General features: G+C 42.9%; 1 protein-coding gene across 6 annotated transcripts in view; it reads left to right on the top strand.

The window, feature by feature from the left end:
* Utrn (utrophin) overlaps positions 1 to 21,868 on the top strand; it is a 555,367-nt gene that overhangs the window by 155,636 nt on the left and 377,863 nt on the right. For all 6 annotated transcript variants that reach the window (XM_045158274.1, XM_045158275.1, XM_045158277.1 and 3 more), the window contains 8 exons: positions 1,462 to 1,634; positions 6,278 to 6,393; positions 7,558 to 7,718; positions 14,040 to 14,243; positions 15,620 to 15,801; positions 17,419 to 17,569; positions 19,269 to 19,388; positions 20,787 to 20,888. In XM_045158274.1, coding sequence (XP_045014209.1) covers positions 1,462 to 1,634; positions 6,278 to 6,393; positions 7,558 to 7,718; positions 14,040 to 14,243; positions 15,620 to 15,801; positions 17,419 to 17,569; positions 19,269 to 19,388; positions 20,787 to 20,888 — 1,209 coding nt within the window. The remainder of the gene's footprint in view (positions 1 to 1,461; positions 1,635 to 6,277; positions 6,394 to 7,557; positions 7,719 to 14,039; positions 14,244 to 15,619; positions 15,802 to 17,418; positions 17,570 to 19,268; positions 19,389 to 20,786; positions 20,889 to 21,868) is intronic.

Genomic DNA, 21,868 nt, shown 5'->3' with positions numbered 1-21,868 from the left:
GTATTTGCTGTTTTTGTTTATAGCAAAGACCTACCTTTCTTTCTTTCTTTCTTTCTTTCTTTCTTTCTTTCTTTCTTTCTTTCTTTCTTTCTTTCTTTCTTTCTTTCTTTCTTTCTTTCTTGTTTTTTTGAGGTAGGGTCTCACTCGAGCCCAGGCTGACCTGGAATTCACTATGGAGGCTCAGGGTGGCCTTGAACTCACAGCAATCCTCCTACCTCTGCCTCCCGAGTGCTGGGATTAAATGCGTGTGCCACCACACCTGGTGTTTTCTTATCTTTTCTTCCATGTATTTATTTATCATCCATCTATCTATTGATCGATCTATCTATCTGTCTATCTGCCTACCTACCTTCCTATCTATCTATCTATCTATCTATCTATCTATCTATCTATCTATCTATCTTCTATCAATCTATCATCTCCATATGCATGCATATATGTATGTGTGTACTTATTCACTTATTCATCACTCTGTCATCCATTATGGGCCCCTCTCTATCATCATCATCTATCATACAATATGAACTATTACATAGGCTTATCCTCTCTTACTAATATTCATTTGGATGTTGAAGTGGTTGTAGATTTGGCCAGTTGTGATCCCTTAAATTGGTCGATGGGTTTATTTGATAGCCTGCATCATTCCTTGAGGCCTTCCTTAAAATATACATACACTAATTTATGATACTAAAAAAGTATTAGCCCTTAGGTATAATTGTTATTGCTACCAGGAAAGGTACTTCATTCTTTGATGGTGTAGTCAGTCACACACACTTCCTTTTTTATGTTTGTAGACAATAAAAATTGGGTTGAGGGGCTGGAGAGATGGCTTAGTGGTTAAGGCCCTTGCCTGCAAAGCCAAAGGACCTCGGTTGGACTCCCCAAGACCCTTGTAAGCCAGATGCAACGGGGGGCGCACTCATCTGGAGTTGGTTTGCAGTGGCCAGAGGCCCTGGTACACCCCCCTCTCTCTACTTGCCTATTTCTGTATCTCTCTCAAATAAATAAATAAAATAAAATATTTAAAAATTGGGTTGACCTTATATCAAGAGGTCCTTATAAAGTAAAAGTATTAAAATATGTCTTTTGTTACCGAGAAAGCAATATTCATTGGAATTAAACATAAGTATCGCTTAGGATGTGGAACATACAGTGATGTATAAGCTCGAATCATCTCTAAACTCTACTGCTGCAAAACAATCTCTGCTAAAATGTACCTTTCCAATGTTTAAAGTAAAAAAATTTGAAATTACTCAATGCCAGTTACCTGATCTACACTGGCTCATCCGCATGATGTTCTTTATTATTTTATTTTATTTTTAAAATTTTTATTAGCATTTTCCATGATTATAAAAAAATATCCCATGGTAATTCCCTCCCTCCCCCGTGATGTTCTTTATTCATCGTCCTGACTGATATAAATGCGTTGTGCTCTAAGTGGATGTGGCTTCTTTTGACTAGGTGAAGGATGTCATGAAGGATATCATGTCAGACTTGCAGCAGACTAACAGTGAGAAGATCCTGCTGAGCTGGGTGCGACAGACCACCAGGCCCTACAGCCAAGTCAACGTCCTCAACTTCACCACCAGCTGGACCGATGGGCTCGCCTTCAACGCGGTGCTCCACCGACATAAGTGAGACATTTGCATTTAGAAGCGGGCCGTGCCACGTTGTTTCTCCTCTTTCTCTCTTCCCCTTAGCCCCTTCCTTACCACCTCTGTCGTCCTTCCTCAAATGTTCCTCAAAACTTTAGGGAAGGAAAACAGGATCCCAAAAGAAAATCACCCGCTGAGTATTTCTTTAGAACTTAAATGCCACAGTTCTTTAAGTTCTCCCACATGTTTATAAGTTAAAAAGTATAAAATAATTCACATAGCTCAATCCCACTCATTCAGCCCCAACCAGTAATATATACAAAGACCTCTGTTAGCTTTTATTCTTTAAAAAAAAAAGTACATTCATTTATTTGCACGGTGGGGGAGGGGTATGCACACACGCATGCGCATGTGTACTCCAGGGTTTCTTGCTGCTGCAAACAAAATTCCAGCCACTTTGTCTCTGGCTTTACATGGGTACTGGGAGATCAAAGCCAGGCCAGTAGGCTTTGCAAACAGGTGCCCTTAACTGCTGAGTCATCGCTCCAGTGCAGCTTTTTTAAAAAAAATTATTGATTCTTTATTGTTCACTATTGCATGCTAATGCTTACACTAGTATATTCAATTGCACCTGCTAAAATAATAAATAAATGAGTGAACCAATATTAGGTTTGGTCTATATCATTGGATACCAATATTTGAGATCCCTGATTATATTCTTTATTTTTTATTTTTAAATTTATTTTTATTAGTTATAGACATACTTAGTATATAAACAACACATTGGTACTATCCTATCCCTCATTCCCACCCCTCTTCCGAAGGGGCCCTTCTCGATGGGGATGCAGGTCATCCCCATGGGAATTGTGGGTCATGCACTGTGGGGGCAGCAGTCAGTTATGGGGGAGAGGCAATGTCTGTGTGCATAGTGTCCCAAATTGTGGCTCTAACGATCTTTCCGCTCCCGTCTTCTGCAAAATTACTTGAGTTGTCTTGGGTGTTTTTAAAAAAATTTTTGTTGATTTATTTATTTATTTGAGAGTGACACACAGCAAGAGAAATAGGCAGAGAGAGAGAGAGAGAGAGAGAGAGAGAGAGAGAGAGAGAGAGAGAGCGCAAGAAAGAATGGGTGCGCCAGGGCCTCCAGCCATTGTAAATGAACTCCAGACGCGTGCGCCCCTTTGTTCATCTGGCTATCGTGGGTCCTGGGGAATCGAGCCTCGAACCGGGGTCTTTAGGCTTCACAGGCAAGTGCTTAACCGCTAAGCCATCTCTCCAGCCCTTGGGTGGGTTTTAAGTCTAATTCAGTGATGGGCACTTAGTAGCCTCTGGATCCCTGGTTTGGTAGGTGTTGCGTATTCTCAGTGTCTGTCTCCTGCACCCTTGTACTGATTGTCAGGTTCATTTATTCTTATAGCTGAAATAAAATTCTATATATTTCAATGCAATTCCTATTACAAATAGCCACAAGATGTTTTTCATGAAATGTTTAAACAAAGTCTATCTTGGGCATAAAAGACCAAAGGCTCAAGAGTAGCCAATGTGCCCCTGAAGAACCAGGCTGAAATACTTTCCAACAACTATGAAGCTAAGCCTACGGAGTATTAGAAAATATAGTAGCTTAGTAATAGGTCAAAACATAGGACATTTAAGGGCTGGGGAGGTAGCATGGTGAACACTACTTGCTTGCAATTTCTGCCAGCCCAGGTTTAGTTACCCCAGTACCGATGTAAACGCAGATGCTCAAAGCGGTGCATGCATCTGTAGGTCATTTTCAGTGGCAGGAAGCCCTGTTGTGTCCATACTCTGTCTTCCTCTGTCTCTCAACAAAAATCTGACATTGCCACGTCAGCTGTGTAAGAATGATGCTTTCATGGGTTCATGTTGGCAGAGTGAGGAGCTGAGGAATGGCCAGCTGTCTGGTACATAGCAAACCTAACAGATAACTTGCTGAGTTGACGTTGCCAATTAATAGGTGACAGAGGACAGTTGGTTGACCTTGTACAAATAGTGCTATGTGTCCTTACCATAAGATACCATAACCCCCAAATAAATTACTCATGGATCAGGGATTTAAATACCAAAGGCAATTTTTAAATGTTTTATTGCTGTTATGAATTATTAATTTCATCAGTTCATCTCCTGAATGTTCTTGGTTGATAAAAACCAAGCACACTTTTCATACATCTTCTATCTAAAAACGTTAAGATTTTTCAAATTTGACCTACGTTTGTCTCTGTAGACTGCAGGGCTAGCATTCTTTCTTTCTTTTTTAATGAGAGAGAGAGAGAGAGAGACGGAGAGAGAGAGAGACAGAGAGAGAGAGAGAAATTGGCCTGCCAGGTCCTCCAGCCAGTGCCATGGAACTCCACATGTGCGCCCTCTCTTGTGCACATTTGCGACCTTATGCACTGTGTCTGTCACCTTGTGCACCTGGCTTACATGGGATCTGGAGAGTCCAACATTGGTCCTTAGGCCTCACAGGCAAGCGCCTGAACCACTAAGCCATCTCTCCAGCCCTATTTGGCTTGCTTTCTTTCCCCTTCCTTTCTTCTTTCCTTCCTCCCTTCCTCCTTTCCTCCCTTCCTTCCTGATTTTGCTGGGGTGAGTAATGCTGAGGTGCTGTCTTGGTGATGCTTAGAGAACATCCTTAAATTGAGATTCCTCCTCTCTCCTTTCTTTCTTCTCCTCTAGTTTCTCCTCTTATTCTTCCATGCTCTTGGCCTTCTGTACAGTGTTGATTTGAACTGGTGGTCGTGAGAAGAATATTCTTGAGGACAAAGGGAGTAATTTTAATGTTTTATCGTAAGAGTAATGTTTATTATAGCTTTTTGTGCTTCTTCTGGAATGTTCTCCCACTCCTCTTCATCTGCTTAAGCACTTTGTCCTCTGCTGCTACAAGGTCAAGAACTCTATCAAAAAACTGTTGAGTACTGGGCGCGGTGGCACACGCCTTTAATCCCAGCACTCCGCAGGCAGAGGTAGGAGGATCGCCAAGAGTTCAAGGCCACCCTGAGAGTACCTACTGAATTTCAGGTCAGCCTAAGCTGGAGCAAGACCCTACCTTGAAAAAAACAAAACACCAAACCAAACAAAACAAAAACCTGAAACTGTTAAGGGCCTGGGGAGATGGCTTAGAGGTTAAAGGCACTTGCTTGAGAAGCCTGATGGCCCTGGGGTTCAATTCCCTGGTACTCATGTGAAGCCAGATGCATAAAGTAGCCCATGCATTGAGAGTTTATTTGCACTGGCGAGAGGCCCTGGCATGCCTATTCTTTCTGTTTTTTTTCCTTTTAATCTCTCAAACAAATAAAAAAAATTAAAAAAAGGAAACTCGAATTTAGCCAATAGTTTCTTCATTTCTTAACTAATAATAAGATAAGTGGAGTGTCTTCTTTGTGCTGGATTTGCAGCAGAAAATAAACCATCGAAGAAGATAATTCCAGTCCTCTTCCATGCTTTCCAACAGAAAAAGGCCGATATTAGTAAACACATAAAAAAGAAAAGTAGGGCCGAGAAGATGGGCATGTGAGTGAACTGCTTGCTTGCAAGGGTCAGGACTTGAGTTTGGGTCCCGGGAACCTTCATACCCTGTTTGCCATTGTGACTCTGCCTGTCACCCCAGTGCTAGGGAGGTGCAGACGGGGGATCCTTGGGGCTCGTTGGCTAGTAGTCCAGTTGGTAAGCTCTGGGTTCAGTGGTCCAGAGCCTCACTGTTTAGTCCAAGATTACCATCAACTTCTGTGCAAATGAGGCAAGCTTTGAACTTGTGAAACTCTTTCTTCAGCCTCCTGAATGGGGGATTGTAAGTGTGTGCTACTTTGTGGAGTAATTAACCCATTAATTATGATAGTTGATACATTTGTTTTTACCACTTTGCGATTATTTTTCTTACCATTTCTGAGTGTTTTCCTTTCTTGCTTTTTCTGAATTGATATGTTTCCTTAACATTTCTATTTTACTATTTATGAGATCCTATATACTGAATTTTTATTTTAAAGTATTTATTTATTTATTTGAGAGAGAGAGAAAGAGGCAGAGAGGGGGTGAGTGAATGAGCACACCAGGGCATTCAGCCACTGCAGATGAACTCCAGATGCATGCGCCACCTTGCGCATCTGGTTTACATGAGTACCAGGGAATCGAACCTGGGTTCTTTGGCTTCGCAGGCACATGCCTTAAACACTAAGCCATCTCTCCAGCCCTTGAATTCTTTTTTTTTTTTTTTTTAAATTTTATTTATTTATTTGAGAGCGACAGACACAGAGAGAAAGACAGATAGAGGGAGAGAGAGAGAATGGGCACGCCAGGGCTTCCAGCCTCTGCAAACAAACTCCAGATGCGTGCGCCCCCTTGTGCATCTGGCTAACGTGGGACCTGGGGAATTGAGCCTCGAACCGGGGTCCTTAGGCTTCACAGGCAAGCACTTAACCACTAAGCCATCTCTCCAGCCCTTGAATTCTTATAAAAACTTTAGAATGTATTACCTACTATTTTTAGGTGTAAGTTATTTTCAAGTTTAATATATTTGGCAAACCTTTAAGGTATAAGATTTAACTTTATATAAGACTCCACAATTAAAAAAAAAAAAACAGATCTGAATTGTATTGGGTCGTTACAATGTTTACTTCATTTCCACAATGTTCTGCCTTCACTCAATTTTATTTTCATGGTGATTTCAGACCAGATCTCTTCAGCTGGGAGAAAGTTGTGAAAATGTCTCCAATTGAGAGACTTGAACATGCTTTCGGCAAGGCCCAGGCTTATTTGGGAATTGAAAAGCTGTTGGATCCTGAAGGTAATGTTTGGTATTTGGTATTTAAAAAAATGTTTTCATTTGTTTGGGAGGGGAGAGAGGGAGGGAGGAAGAGCAAGAGTGTGAGTGCGGGAGTGAAAGAGAAAAAGAGTATGGGTACCCCAAGGCTTCTCACTGCTGCAAAAGAACTCCAGATTCATGAGGCAGTTTGTGCATCTGGTTTTATGTGGGTACTGGGGACTTGAACCTGGGCTGATAGGCTTTGCAAGCAAGCACCTCAAGTTGAGCCATCTACTCAGCCTTGATACTTTTTTTATAACAAATTTTTAAAAAATTAATGTATTTGAGAGAGAGAGAGAGAGAGAAAGAAAGAAAATGGGCGCACCAGGGTCTCTAGCCACTGCAAATGAACTCCAGACTTGTGTACCACCTTGTGCATCTGGCTTACATGGGTCCTGGGGAATTGTACCAAGGTTCTTTGGCTTTGCAGGCAAATGCCTTAACCGCTAAGCCATTTCTCCAGCTCCTGATATTTACTTTTGACTTGGATTATTCATTGTAATTTTGAGCCTTTGAAAAGAACTATTACTTTTTAGAACGAATTATGAAAATTGGGGAATGATTTTCCTTTTGAAGTATGACATTTTTTCACAGAAAAATTAATACTACTCTTGTACTTAGCAATTTGAAGGAGGCTTTAGGCCGAATGTTAATGAGTTCATTGAATAATAGTTAATCAATATCAAGTGAGATTTAACATTTTAGGAAAATATACTTGTGAGAGGAAAAATTCAGTATTTGGTTTAGCTTATTAAAGTACATTTATGTGTAAGTAGCTTGCATATTATGTGAAGACTTTAGCTGCGAACATTGTAGGGTTGAATTTGAATTATTTCTACTATGTGAATAAAGTTGGTTCCATTATTTTAAATGGTAACGTAGGTAGCCTGTGGAAGGGCAGGTCTTGTTCTATAGCCCATAATTCTCCCAAACCCCGATCCCCCTGCTTCAGCCTACGGAAGAAATGAGTTCTGAGTAAAAATAAGTGACTTTTACCACTATCTCATATTTTTATCATTTGAACTGGTCTTTTACTGAGACCCGTGTTTATGGGTCCTGAGGAGACTTATTTCACCCGAAATATTGAGCATTTCACACATTTTGGACATCTAATTTCAGTTGCTTCTTACTTTCTTTCACTTTCAGATGTGGCTGTGCAACTTCCTGACAAGAAATCCATAATTATGTATTTAACATCGTTGTTTGAGGTGCTTCCTCAGCAAGTCACGATAGATGCCCTCCAAGAGGTGGAGGCACTGCCCAGAAAATATAAGAAAGAATGTGATGAGGAAGAAGTCAATATGCAGGTACCAGTGCATTTTTATTAAAATGTTGGGCTTGCCCCATTTATTTTCTCATGGATGCCAGATAATGCTTTTTAAAATATTTTAATTTTTAAAAAATTTTTATTAACATTTTCCATGATTATAAAATATATCCCATGGTAATTCCCTCCCTCTATTTTTAAATTTTTATTATTTATTTGAGAGCGACAGACACACAGAGAGAAAGAGACAGGGAAAGAGAGAGAGAGAGAGAGAATGGGTGCGCCAGGGCTTCCAGCCTCTGCAAACAAATTCCAGAAGCATGCACCCCCTTGTGCATCTGGCTAACATGGGCCCTGGGGAATCGAGCCTCGAACCGGGGTCCTAAGACTTCACAGGCAAGTGCTTAACTGCTAAGCCATCTCTCCAGCCCCAAATAACACTTTTAACTTGTGTCGTCCAAGTTCAGTTCCAGTTAGCATGTGGTCACGTGCACGTGCTTCCCATGGAGGCCGGTGCCAGGACTGCGACAGCTGGTGGCCTTGGATGCCACTGTTGTCACGTGTGGGAGATGGTTTTGCTCTTGTCATTCTACTTTTCTCTAAGTACCAATTTTATTTCTATTTAGAGGCTATTAATAAATATCCTCCCCCCCCCATTGTGTTTTCATAAGGGCTCTCAAAATACAAGCTTCATATTTCCTTTCATTTAGGAGAAATAATCTACCATAAATACTCGTCACATTTTCCTGAGAGGCCTTACCTTGGTTTCTTTTTTTTTTTTAAAAAAAATTTGTTTATTTTTATTTATTTATTTATTTATTTGAGAGCAACAGAGAAAGAGAGACAGGCAGACAGAGAGAGAGAGGGAGAGAATGGGCGCGCCAGGGTCTCCAGCCACTACAAAGGAACTCCAGATGCGTGCGTCCTCTTATGCATCTGGCTAACGTGGGTCCTGGGGAATCCAGCCTCGAACCGGGGTCCTTAGGCTTCATAGGCAAGCGCTTAACTGCTAAGCCATCTCTCCAGCCCCATGGTTTCTTTTTTCATCAGCAACTAAATGAGTTCTTTTTTTTTTTCTCCAGGAGTAATGAATAAAATAATGATTTTTTTCATCCTCCATTATCTTGCATTGATTCAATTACATTTTATCCCTTTATGTTATTTATTTACCCAGTTTTAAAAATTCTTATATTAGCTGGGTGTGGTGGCACATGCCTTTAATCCCAGCACTAGGGAGGCAGAAATAGGAGGTTCGCTGTGAGTTTGAGGCCAGCCTGAGACTACATAGTGAATTCCAGGTAAGCCTGGGCTAGAGTGAAGCCCTACCTCAAAAAACCAACATCAACAAAAAATTCTTATATTAGCTCTTGAAAGTCAGAGGGTCTAGCATTTTCACAATCAAGTAACCAATGTGGATTTTAAAACTTTAAGAAGTGTATTTTTGGGCTGGGGAGATGGCATAGTGGTTAAGGCCCTTGCCTGTAAAAAGCCATAAGATCCAGGTTCAATTCCCTGGGCCCCACATAAGCCAGATGCACAAGGTGCTGCATGTGTCTGGAGTTCGTTTGCAGCAGCTGAAGTCCCTGGCGTGCTCATTCCCTCTCTATCTGCCTCTCTCTCTGCCTCTCTCTCTGTCTCTCTCTGTGTGTCGAATAAATAAAATAAATTTTAAAAAGAAGCGTATTTGGAGGAGGCAGATTGTGTAGGTTTTGGAGCTTAAATTTTATACCATTGCTTACTTATCTGGAGTCAATGATTTAACTTTGCAACCAGTCTAATTAAAACCACCTACTTGATAAAGATAATGACTTGAGCCGGCCATGGTGGCACATGCCTTTAATCCCAGCACTAGGGAGGCAGAGGTAGGTGGATCGCCGCGAGTCTGAGGCTATCCTGAGACTACATAGTGAATTACAGGTCAGCCTGAGCTAAAGTGAGACCCTACTCTGAAAAACCAAAAAAAAGATAATGATTTGAAAGATCTAAAATGATATAAATGACACTAGCTGTCATTATTATAATTTTTCCTCTCAATTTGTTTTGATATTCTCATTTTAACAAGTTTAATTTAAAAAACTTTACTTAATTCTCAAATGATGATAATAATTTTGAATTAAGCATAGCATTCTTCTCCTTACTGTGAGTTTTAGAGAATTTCTTTTTATTTTAGGTTTTCTTTGGATATATGAGCCAGTCAGTTTTATTTCTCTCCATTTTGAAATTGCATAATTTTTAGGAGAAGGAAAAAAATCTTACCAAGAAAAAAATGAGAGATGTGGCATCGAAGAAAAGTCCTTAACTTCTTATCATTGACTGTCTTGGCTTGTAGTGAGTAAAGCCAATGTTCTCCATTCAGGATGCACCTTACTGGGGAGCTCAGAAGGTTATTTCTTTATTGGATTGGTTTTCTTTTTGTTACAAAGAGGGTAATCTAATGTTAAGGCCATTCTCTCTTAAGAAGGAAAGGGACTTTATTTGCCTATGTGATGTGTAAATAAAATTGTCACTTCTATTTTGGCTTTAGGGTAGCATGATAAGAGTTGCAGAATCCATTTTCTGTCTGCCTGACAGCAAGCATGTTAACTCGAACCTCTTCATTGCCTGTTTTTCCTGGTACCTTTGAGGTTAAACTATATTGGTTAGGAAATGAAATGTGATCAAGGTTTTTTTTTTCGTCTTCAAGGTAGCGTTTTACTCTAGTCCAGGCTGACCTGGAATTCACTATGTAAACTCAGGGTGGTCTCCAACTCATGGTGATCCTCCTACCTCTCCTTCCCCAGTGCTGGGATTAAAGGCGTGTGCCACCACACCTGGCTGGTGATCAAGTTTTAATCATCTCCTGTTTGATGTATCTTTCATCCGCTGCTCTCCAGTGAATGCTAATAGCCAGCTTCCTCTCTGGCTCTCCTTTTTAACAATATAGTGAATAGCATTAGGTGGTCAGCAAATAATTCCTGCATTTGCCTTTGGACATACGCCAGTTGAAAGTCTCTTTGTGTTTTCTAGTTAATACCTTCTGAACATTTGCATGTAGATAATAGCTTCTGTCTCCCTCTCATGCATGCCCTGCCTGTCCAAATGACCCTGTGCTGATTACTAACTTTTCTAGTTTTTTGGTATCTTTATCATTGCATACCAGTTTGATTCTAAATGATCATCAGTTATCTTCGCTTCAGGATTTTAGGTTGAGGATTTAATTCATTTTCCTTCCCTTGTCTCAGTACCATCTGTCTCTTAATTATCCAGTGTTTTGATTCCCTGCCGACTGGTTCATTTAACTCCGGTAATTCACTTTGGTATATTCATTTGATCCTTCCTCCCAAACATCTTCTGTGTGCTCCCCCTGATTTTATGTTAATTTAATACTTCTAATCTTGTACTTTGCAAGAGCCAGACTTTTACTGGAGCCATAATGGCCCTTGCTCCTCTTCTTCCCTGATTCTTAGACATGCCAGTTCTCATTTGTAAGGTCTTCCTTTACCCACTGCTTCTGGGAAAGGTGCCCATTTTCCCTCCATTTAAATAGAACCTTTTAAGGCAGGTCTTCCCTGATAAACCTGTTAAAAGTCCAGCCCTTTACACTCATACTATCTTCCTGGTTTTTATTTTTGCATTCAGTGTCTTTGTGAGCTATGCTAAGCATTTTACATCGTGATTCAAGAACATTGAGAAAGCAGTGATTTCAGGCAGGGGATCCTCATGATGTAATTACATTTTCAAAAGTTCCTTCTGGCTCCTGTCTGAGAAATGGACTGTGGAATGAGGGCTGTGTGGCAGACATGAGTCAGCCATGGTAGTCTGGAGGAGAGACACAGGAGGTTGTGAAGATGGAAAGGGCTGGATAGGTTTTGAGTTAAATTTTGAAGGCAGGGCTAGTTTACATACTAAAGATGGTAGGTGGAAGGAAGGAAGGAAGGAAGGAAGGAAGGAAGGAAGGAAGGAAGGAAGGAAGGAAGGAAGGAAGGAAGGAAGGGAGGAAGAGATAAACCAAGTCTCTTACCCAGACGTATAGCTGAAGAATTTGAGTGTGAAGCCAGAGGGGAACAAAGTTTAAGGAAAAACTTGGTGGTAAGCATTGGGGATGTGGGAATGTTTGTTCTGCTGGATCCAGAACTTTGGAGTTAACAAGAGAGTTGGAGATCAAAAATATTAAGAATCAAGGTCTTCAGGATATAGATAATTCTTCAAATTCAATGGAAATAGATGAGATCACTCAAAGTATATATACAAAGAAAGAAAATAAATTAGAAAAAAGATGAGGAGGCCTGGACGGATGGCTTAGCAGTTAAGGTGTTTGCCTGTGAAGCTTAAGGACCCAGGCTTGATTGGCCAGAACCCATATACACCTGTGTCTTGAGTTCATTTGCAAAGGCTAGAGACCCTGGCATGCCCATTCTCTCTCAAATAAGTAAATTAAATTAAAGCTGGGCATGGTGGCTCACGCCTTTCATCCTAGCACTTGGGAGGCAGAGGTAGGAGGATCGCTGTAAGTTCAAGGCTATCCTGAGACTACATACTAAATTCCAGGTCAGCCTGGAATAGTGTGAGACCCTACCTCGAAAAACAAAACAAAAATTAAATATTTTTTAATTTCAAAGGAAAAAGATGAGGGGATTCATTACTTATAGATGAGAGGCTGCCATTGAACAAGGAGGCTTTCTGAGGCAGGGCCAGAAAGCTTGCCGAAGCCAGCGGGGTCAGCTCCATTGAAGGCCAGCGAAGGGTTAAGGAAGGAACATGTTGCCGGTCTTCAGTTTTGTTTTTGGTTTATGTTGTTGGCACAGTAACTATCAAGAACATTCTACTTGGCTGGTTAGTTATATGGTTCACCTTAAAAGTGAGGCAGGCAAAGTAGAGTGGTCAACAACGTTCCAGTTGGGTTCTGGGGCAAGTGTTGGGATAGAGTGAATGGAATTTCATGAAACCATAGCTGTTAAGCTTGATTTACTGTTTTCTACCCATTCACGCACATATAAAGCATTCCATTTGGACACTGTGGATGAGGGCTAAAAGTAGCAGATAGTCTGAATAGTAGTTTTTTAAAAATTTGTATTTTGAGAGAGAAAGAAAAGGAATAGATTCACTAGGGCCTCCTGCCTCTACAAGTGAACTCTTGACACGTGAGCCACTCTGTGCATTTGGCTTTATATTGATACTGGGGACTTGAACCCGGCCTGGCAGTTCGCAAGCAATCACTTTATCCACAGAGCCTTCTTTCCAACCCTTGAACATAAGTTTTGAAGAATTTTATCTCTGAATGGGGAAAAAGAAAGCAAGACAGATTATAATTATTGGATTATAAAACATTCTAAAGGATAGAAAAAGAAACTCAATAACTTAGAATAAGCTTGAAATAAATTTATTCTCTAAGGGGGAAAACGACCAGCAAGTAAACTAGAAAAGAGGGCTGTTGCCTCAAAACAAAACAAAACAAAACACAATTGACTAGAGTGATGGCTTTGCAAGCAAGCATCTGATGACCCGAGTTCAATTCCCTAGCACCCACATAAAGCCAAATGCACAAAGTGGCACATGTGTCTGTAGTTCGACTGCAGCAGCTAGAGGCCCTGGCGTGTCCATTCTCCCTCTCTCTCTCCCTCTCCCTCTCTCTCTCTCTCTCTCTCTCTCTCTCTCTCTCTCTCTTTGCTGGGTGTGGTGGTGCATGCCTTTAATCCCAACCCTCGGGAGGCAGAGGTAGGAGGATCCTTGTGAGTCTGAGGTCATCCTGAGACATGCTAGTTCTGCCTGGGCTAGAGCAAGACCCTACCTCAAAGAAACAAGAACAAAATTAAAAAGAAAACAAAACAAAAGCAGCAGTTGCTACCATAACCTTTATGTGTGGCCCTTGCTCAGTGTCTAGGATGCAGCATTGAATACAGTGGAGTGAAAGTATTTTATCCAGGGGTCAGTGCTGAATTTGCTCTCTCTATAAGTTGCATCCATTGTTGATGGTTCAACGTGTTTCCTGTCCTCTATGAAACGTTCTTTACTGTTTTAGCTCTTGGAGAACTCAAAACAGCAACCCTTATATGGGACCACTGGCATTTATAACTTTACAGAGAGACATTTATTTTTGTTCATCAATGAGTCATGTGGGTTATTTTTCTCTCTCCAACTATATTAGAATCTCCATGAATGCAGTACTTGGGTATGTACTTTGCTTTTTTTTTTTTTTTTTTTGGTGTTGGAGTGCACCAAATTTGTGTCTTCCTGACTCATTCATGACATTGCTCATCCAGCTCCAGAGAAAAGGATAGTGCCCGAGACACAGTGGTGCCTGCTTTGGCTTCTCTGGTGTGACCTCGTTGGGCACCTGTGTCTTCATGACCTCTGCGGGTTTCTCTTGGTTTTGTGTCCACAGAGTACGGCCTTGGTGGTGGAGCAGCAGAGTCCCCGAGCGGAGACCCCCAGCACCGTCACTGAGGTCGACATGGACCTGGACAGTTACCAGATAGCTCTGGAAGAGGTGCTGACCTGGCTGCTGTCGGCTGAGGACACTTTCCAGGAGCAGGATGACATTTCTGATGATGTTGAAGAAGTCAAAGAACAGTTTGCCACCCACGAAGTAAATATCCGTAATCCAAGGGCCAGATCCAAAGCCTGGGTCCTCTGCCCCGTGTGCATTCACACGCACGCGCGCTCGTGTGTGTGTGTGTGTGTGTGTGTGTGTGTGTGTGTGTGTGTGTGTGTTGGAGGGGAGAGGGTATGACTTCATGTGATGTTTGATGTTTACTGACTTCTGCTCTACAAAAAGGTCATGGTGAATTTTTGAACTGGTACTATTTAAATAGGGCTTTGTTAGAAAACTGGGGAGGATGACTCACTGTATCAAGTTCAGATTTCATACTTTAATCTCATGGTCACTTGTAGGTTTTGCAGAACCACTGGGTGGAAGTTAGTGCATAGCTTTGCTCATTTCTGGTGTATAATTGTTGTCAAAATTCACAATGACTGCCGGGTATGTGGTGCACCCCTTTAAGCCCAGCACTCAGGAGGCTGAAGAGGGGGATCACTGTGAGATCCAGGCAAGCTTGGACTACTCAATGAATCTTAGGTCAGCCTGGACAAAGTGAGACCTTGCCTCAAAGCAAGCAAGCAAACAAACAAACAATAATAGAACAGCAAACAATAAAGATGAGTATTCAGCGTAACTAGTCCCTAGTGATTATTTGTAGTTATATTTATTATTAGTTGTTGTATGATAAAGCAAGTATCATGTCTAGTGTTTCTGCACACTGCTATCTAGGGTGGGTTTTTTTTTTTTTTTTTTGCTATTTAGAGAATATATTATATGACATTGATTATGTGGAGATTTCTTCTTGGCTGAGCAGGATTTTGTGTGTGTGTGTGTGCGGGCAAGTGTGCATGTGAATGCAGGTGTAATCTTTCTTGGTGGTTTGGATTGAAAGGAGGAGAATTGCATGAGTGTGATGTTTTCTTTTCTAAAAAATACTTATTTATTTGAAAGAGAGAGAGAGAGAGAGAGAGAGAGAGAGAGAGAGAGAGAGAGAGAGAGGGAGGGAGAAAATGGGCATGCCAGGGCCTCTAGCTACTGCAAGCGAACTTGAGATGCATGCATCACCTTGTGCATCTGGTTTATCTGCATCTGGGGAATTGAACTTGGGTTCTTAGGCTTCGCAGACAAGTGCCTTCACCACTAAGCCATCTCTCCCGCCCGTGTTTTCAGTATCTTGTGGAGGCACATAAGCAGCACTTAACTTACAGGCTGTAGCACTGTTCTCCTTGATCTTTTTCTGTTGAGTGACGCCAGGCACTTAGTTCCCATTTTTCAGAGCTTAAGACATCGTCTCACGGTTTCCCCCGCGTGCACCCCCCGAGTCCCTCATCCCGTGGCGTTGGTATTGAGCGCATGCACGACCGGGCTGTCTGTCTTCTTGTGCGCGGGGGCCGTCCACCCACCACGGTGATGTCGTTTGCTAGACTTTCATGATGGAGCTGACAGCACGCCAGAGCAGCGTGGGGAGCGTGCTGCAGGCCGGCAACCAGCTGATGACGCAGGGCGCTCTGTCCGATGAGGAGGAGTTTGAGATCCAGGAGCAGATGACGCTGCTGAACGCGCGCTGGGAGGCACTCCGGGTGGACAGCATGGACAGGCAGGCCCGGTGAGTGCGCCCGGGGAGCTCGGCGCCCCCGCGGACAGCGAGACCGCCACCGCACGGGCTTCCTCACGTCCTGTCGCTTTTCTCTGGGGGGAGTTGCTGGGCTCTGCTTCCCGCTCCGATCTCTCAAGCCCAGGTGGGAAGTTGCAATATGGAGAAGCTAGCAAGGAGGGAAAGGCCATTTTACATGGGGAGCTGTCTATTTGCAGTAGTATTAAAATCAGCAGATCGTTACCAGGGATGATGACAGGACAGGGTGCCGTGGACCCACCGTGCCCGGATGTAACACGTTTTTGCTCGTTATGTGTGTGCGCGTGTGTGTGCGCGTGTGTGGGTGCGTGAGTGTGAAGGCCAGAGGTCGGTGTTGTATCTTCAGTGGCTCCTCGTTGAAGCTCACTGAGTTGACTAGAGAAGCCAGCCGGCGATTCCCAAGCATCGTCCCCACTTCCATCCCACTAAGAGCAGCGACACTGGGCTACAGTGCCTGGCTTTTTAGGTCGGTGCTCGGGATCCAAACTCAGGCCCACTTTATGGACTGAACCATCTTCCCAGACCTTTTGTAACATTTATTTATTTATTTATTTTTTCAAGGTAGGGTCTCACTTTAGCCCAGGCTGACCTGGAATTCACTATGGAGTCTCAGGGTGGCCTCGAACTCACGGCGATCCTCCCACCTCTGCCTCCCGAGTGCTGGGATTAAAGGTGTGAGCCACCACGCCCGGCTAAAAAAATTTTTTTGTTATTTTTATTTATTTATTTGAGAGCGACAGACAGAGAGAGAAAGAGGCAGATAGAAGAGGGAGAGAGAATGGGCGCACCAGGGCTTCCAGCCACTGCAAACAAACTCCAAATGCGTGTGCCCCCTTGTGCATCTGGCTAATGTGGGTGTTGGGGAGTCGAGCCTTGAACCGGGGTCCTTAGGCTTCACAGGCAAACGCTTAACCACTAAGCCATCTCTCCAGCCCCATTTTTTTTTTAAAGTGTGTGGTGCATGCATGCGTGCGCAGTGATGTGCCAGCTGGTGGGCTCACCTGTGGTGGCCAGAGAATAGCACTGGGTGTTCATCGCCCACCCGCTTGTGGCGGGGACTCTCTTGACTGACTCTGGAGCTTGCTATTCGTGAATCCTGGCAATTCTCCTGAACCACCGTACCCCGACCAGGACTAGGCTTGCAGAATGTGTGGCCACACCATGCTGCGTATGTGGCTTCTGGGAAGTGCACGCAACCTGTGAGCCACCTCTCCAGCCGCCTCCACCCCCTGCCCCTTGTGACACATTTTAAAAACAATATTATCTCACAGTCCACTTTATTTCAGTTTTTTTTTTTTTTCATTCCATTGCCATTTCCACCAATTTAATAGGCAGGAATTCCTGAGTGAATAAACAATGTTTCTGATACGGATATGGGGGAGCTGTAATTCGCAGTCTTTGACTGCATTTCATGCATTTCATTTGAGAATCAGTTCTTTCTCCCAGTTTCTACATTCATAGAATTCCGGTTGTAATAGTGGTTGGATTAGACAAGTGTGTGTTCCTGATGAGCGCGCTTCTCTGGGGTCTGGAGTGGGTACCTCGGTGATGGAAAGAGCTGGTGACAGTGCCCCTGCATCCCCTGGCCAGGCTGCACGACGTGCTGATGGAACTCCAGAAGCTGCAGCTACAGCAGCTGTCGGCCTGGCTCACCCTCACCGAGGAGCGCATTCAGAAGATGGACGGCTGCCCGCCGGGGGACGACCTGCCCTCTCTGCAGAGGACTCTCGAGGAGCACCGAGTAAACCAGCCTCCTGTTTCTCTCCTGCCTCTCCCCATCGCAATGAGCAGCCCTCAGAACTGAGAACAGGGGCCGATGGCTTCTGTCATCTCAGAGTTAGACTTTTCTTCCATGTCATCTTTGATCCAGCCGCTCGTGGGGTGGAGTTCATGGTGGGCAGGGGTGCAGAGCCAGGTTCACACGGGTGTGTACGGTTCCCTCGAGCAAGTGTTTAGCTTCCGCAAGTTTTGTGCCACGCGTGGTTAGAACCCCAGTGTGTGGCTATTCACGCGTAGTATGGGTGGAGCAAATTTTGAGGTGCATCCACACCTAGTTTGATTAGGAAAACCTGTTGCTTAGTCTCAGAAAGGCAGCAGGTACCTAGTGAGGTGCCACAGTGTGCTGGGCAGTTTGACTGGTCACAAAAGTTAGTGGATAACTTGGCATAGTCAAGGTCAGGAAAGGTGTAGAAAGGTATCCCCCTTATAAGGTGTAGAACTTACCGGTCAATAAAACATCCAGATAACTGATTGATAAGGCTTCAAGAATTCACTAAACACCCCCCAGGAGACATTTCAGAATACTATTGATGGTGTTTAAACAAATTACTCTCTACATCTGTCTAATGACTGTGCTTTTCCCATGGAAGAATGAAGAATGGAGGCATCCATATGTTATTTGCTTTCTTGAATAGCTGATGAGAATAGCTTCTCTGTGTCACATAGAGTTGTACTTAGCACTTGTTCACAGAGGATTGCACAAAAGAAAATGGTCTCTCACTGAATATTTAGATTCTGGACTTCTTGATTTATCATTTCTATATGTTTGTCTAAATTTTTACTATAGACACTCAATTCTTTTTTTTTTTTTTTTGAGGTAAGGTCTCACTCTAGCCCAGGCTGACCTGGAATTCACTATGTAGTCTCAGGGTGGCCTTGATCCCACGGTGATCCTCCTGCCTCTGCCTCCTGAGTGCTGGGATTAAAGGCGTGTGCCACCACACCCGGCCTCAATTCTTTTTTAAAATGTATCTTATTTGTTTATTTGAGAGAGAGAAACAATGAGAAAAAGGCAGATGAGAGAGAGAGAGACAGACAGACAGACAGACACACACACACACACACACACACACACACACACACACACACACGGGGGTGCCTCCTTGTGCATCTTGCTTACTTGCCTATGGAATCAAATTTGGCTCCTTTGGCTTTAACCATTGAGTCATCTCTGTAGCCCAACACTCAGTTCTTTTTTTCTTTTCTTGGTTTTTCGTGGTAGGGTCTCACTCTAGCTCAGGCTGACCTGGAATTCACTTTGTAGTCTCAGAGTGGCCTCGAACTCACAGCAATCCTCCTACCTCTGCCTCTCGAGGGCTGGGATTAAAAGTGTGCGCCACCACACCCGGCCAACACTTAATTCCTTAACCAATGTTTTCTTTTTATGGGTGAGGCAGAATGTGGAGTAAAAGTGATGACCTCCCATGTGCCATCTGTTATGACAACACATTTTTCAGGCCGCAGTGGTCTATAATGAAATGTAAAGGTGTAGAACAAGCGTCTTTCATTAGTAGAACACTTAGGGTAATGATGGAAATTTAAATACGATGCCTCATTAGATATCCTTCATTACTATTGGCACTAGAATGGATTTAAGATAGGTAAATGGGAAATAGCACGAGGCAGAGTTTGTCTTACTATTTTTTTTTTTTCCTCCCTAGAGTTTGCAAAATGATCTCGAGGCTGAACAGGTGAAGGTCAACTCCTTGACGCACATGGTGGTGATTGTGGACGAGAACGGCGGCGAGGGCGCCACGGCCGCGCTGGAGGAGCAGCTACAGGTGAGGGCGGCGGGCGCGGGAGCCTCTGCTCACGATCCCGGCCCCCGCGGCTCCTCGCTTTCACGTGCTGTCTCGTTCCTTACCCGCACGGGAATGAAGCAAAGTACTAGCTAGCCACCTTCTTGTTATCACAGCAAAGACCCCAAGGCAGGCAGTTTTGAAGGCTGGAAGCCTGAAGGACCTCTCTTACGAGCCCCCCACCCCATTTCCCCTCTGCCTGTATCACATCACAGCAGCGACATGTGACTCTGTCTGCCTGGTGCCTCTGCCTCTCCTTACAGAGCCCCCTGGACTCACTCTATCACGGTGACACCTCTCTCTCTATCTTAATGCAATCTGGCTACTTACCAGGGTGTCTCTTCTCTACTGTCCACACCAGGTTAAGTCTTTACCCTTAGCATTAGTCACATGAGACTTTGGGAATTAAACACCCGCATGAATCCAGGGAGGCAGGAACATACATCAAAACATCTACCTTTTTATAAAACAGAGCAAAACAAAAACCTCTCACTTTTGGATATACTTTCCAGTTGGGTTCCATAGCACGTGAGTTATAGGAATATCCAGGTTCTGATTCTTTTGTTTTATTTAATTTAATTTATTTTATTTTGAGGTAGGGTTTTACTTTAGCTCAGGCTGGTTTCGAACTCACAGTGATTCTCCTACTTCTGCCTCCCAAGTACTGAGATTAAAGGAGCGGGCCAGCACACCCCACTGATTCCTTTAGTTTAGCCCTTGAAGTGAATGAGTGGGGCTGGTTGCTCAGCTTCCTTGTGTATAATAGTAAAAGGATTTGGACACACAGGAACCCATTACAAGGGATCCATAGTCCTTATTGTGTGGGTTCCCTTAGAATTTTTTGAAAAATTTGAGGAAAAAAAATTGTTTTGAGATACAAAAAGTAGACATGTTGGTTGGGAATGTAGCTCGGTGTTAGGATCCTTGACTAGCATATACAAGTTCCTTACCACCACAAAACAATTTAAAAGTTAGACATGGTTGCCCTATTTCCAAAATATATGTAATAAACATTCGATTCTCACATAAAACCCACAGTGAAATAGCAGGAGAAGGAGTTGTGCTTTCTGTCTTAGTCGTGTGACATAAATAAATTGCATGGAGATTAGGTTTTTTCATGCATATACTTATGGGATTGGTCAGTATTAATGCACATTTTTTAAAAAGTGCTTTCCTGGGCTTAGCGTAGGCCCTGACGTGCCCATTCCCTCTCTCTCAATCTCTTTCCCTTTTTCTCTCTCTGTCTGGCACTCTCAAATAAATAAATAAAAATAAATAAAAATTAAAGAAAAAGTGCTTTCCCTAAGTTTACACTTTGTAATAAAGAGCAAGGGAAATCTTGAATTTCTTGAAGAACACAGCGGGTTTTTCTTCCCCTAGAAACTCGGTGAACGCTGGACTGCAGTGTGCCGCTGGACTGAAGAACGATGGAACAGGTTACAAGAAATCAATATATTGTGGCAGGAATTATTGGAAGAACAGGTATGTAACAGTTATCCAGCAAGGACAAAATAGAGTGAAAGGCAATACATTTTTTTAACGATGCCATCAGAATGCAGTTTTCTGCGAAAGCAGGATATACAAGGACTTGTTTATTCCTTTAGAAATAAGAGTTCTGTCATTCTATAACTGATCAAGCATGAAATTCATGAAAGCCTTGCTGTGTGGCTCCATAGGAATCATGTTTGACTTTATCTCTGTTCATTGTTTAATTGTTAATTCCTTAGGCTACTTTATTTATTCTTTTAAATGTTTTATTTATTTATTTGCAAGGAGATAGAGAGAGAGAGAGAAACAGAGAGAGAGAAAGAAGAGGGTCTCCAGCCACTGCAAACAAACTCCAGATGCATGTGCCACTTTTATCTGGCTTTGTATGGGTACTGAGGAAATGAACCTGGGTCTTTAGGCTTTGCAGGCAAGCGCCTTCACTGCTAAGCCATCTCTCCAACCCTTTATTTTTTTGAACGTTATAATTACCTTTTTTTTGGGGGGGGGGGGTTTTCGAGGTAGGGTCTCACTCTGGTCCAGGCTGACCTGGAATTAACTCTGTCATCTCAGGGTGGCCTTGAACTCATGGCAATCCTCCTACCTCTGCCTCCCGAGTGCTGGGATTAAAGGCGTGTGCCACCACGCCCGGTTTATAATTACCTTTTGATTTCTGTTGGGGAAAATTTAAATTTGTACCAACACAGTTCCTAGCATACCGTTCGTGCTCAGTAAATAATGAGGTAAAATAATCGATTCAATACATTGGGAACACTAAATTCCAAGAATTTTCTTGGCTTATAACTAGTATAAATACTGAAACTAATGAGAAAAAAATTTTTTTTCAAAGCAATGCCTTTGAATAATACTCAGTCACAGTGTGGTGCAAAGCTTGCCTGCTTCGTACTTCAGCTGTTGTTTTAGCCTTTTCCCTGCCATCCATTCTTTGAGAAACACAGTGCACAGAACAGAATATG

Source organism: Jaculus jaculus, chromosome 9 (genome assembly GCF_020740685.1).
Source record: "Jaculus jaculus isolate mJacJac1 chromosome 9, mJacJac1.mat.Y.cur, whole genome shotgun sequence".
In the NCBI taxonomy this organism is placed as follows: Eukaryota; Metazoa; Chordata; class Mammalia; order Rodentia; family Dipodidae; genus Jaculus; species Jaculus jaculus.
Note: the sequence above shows the minus strand (reverse complement) of the source record. Positions and strands in the feature narration are given on the sequence as shown.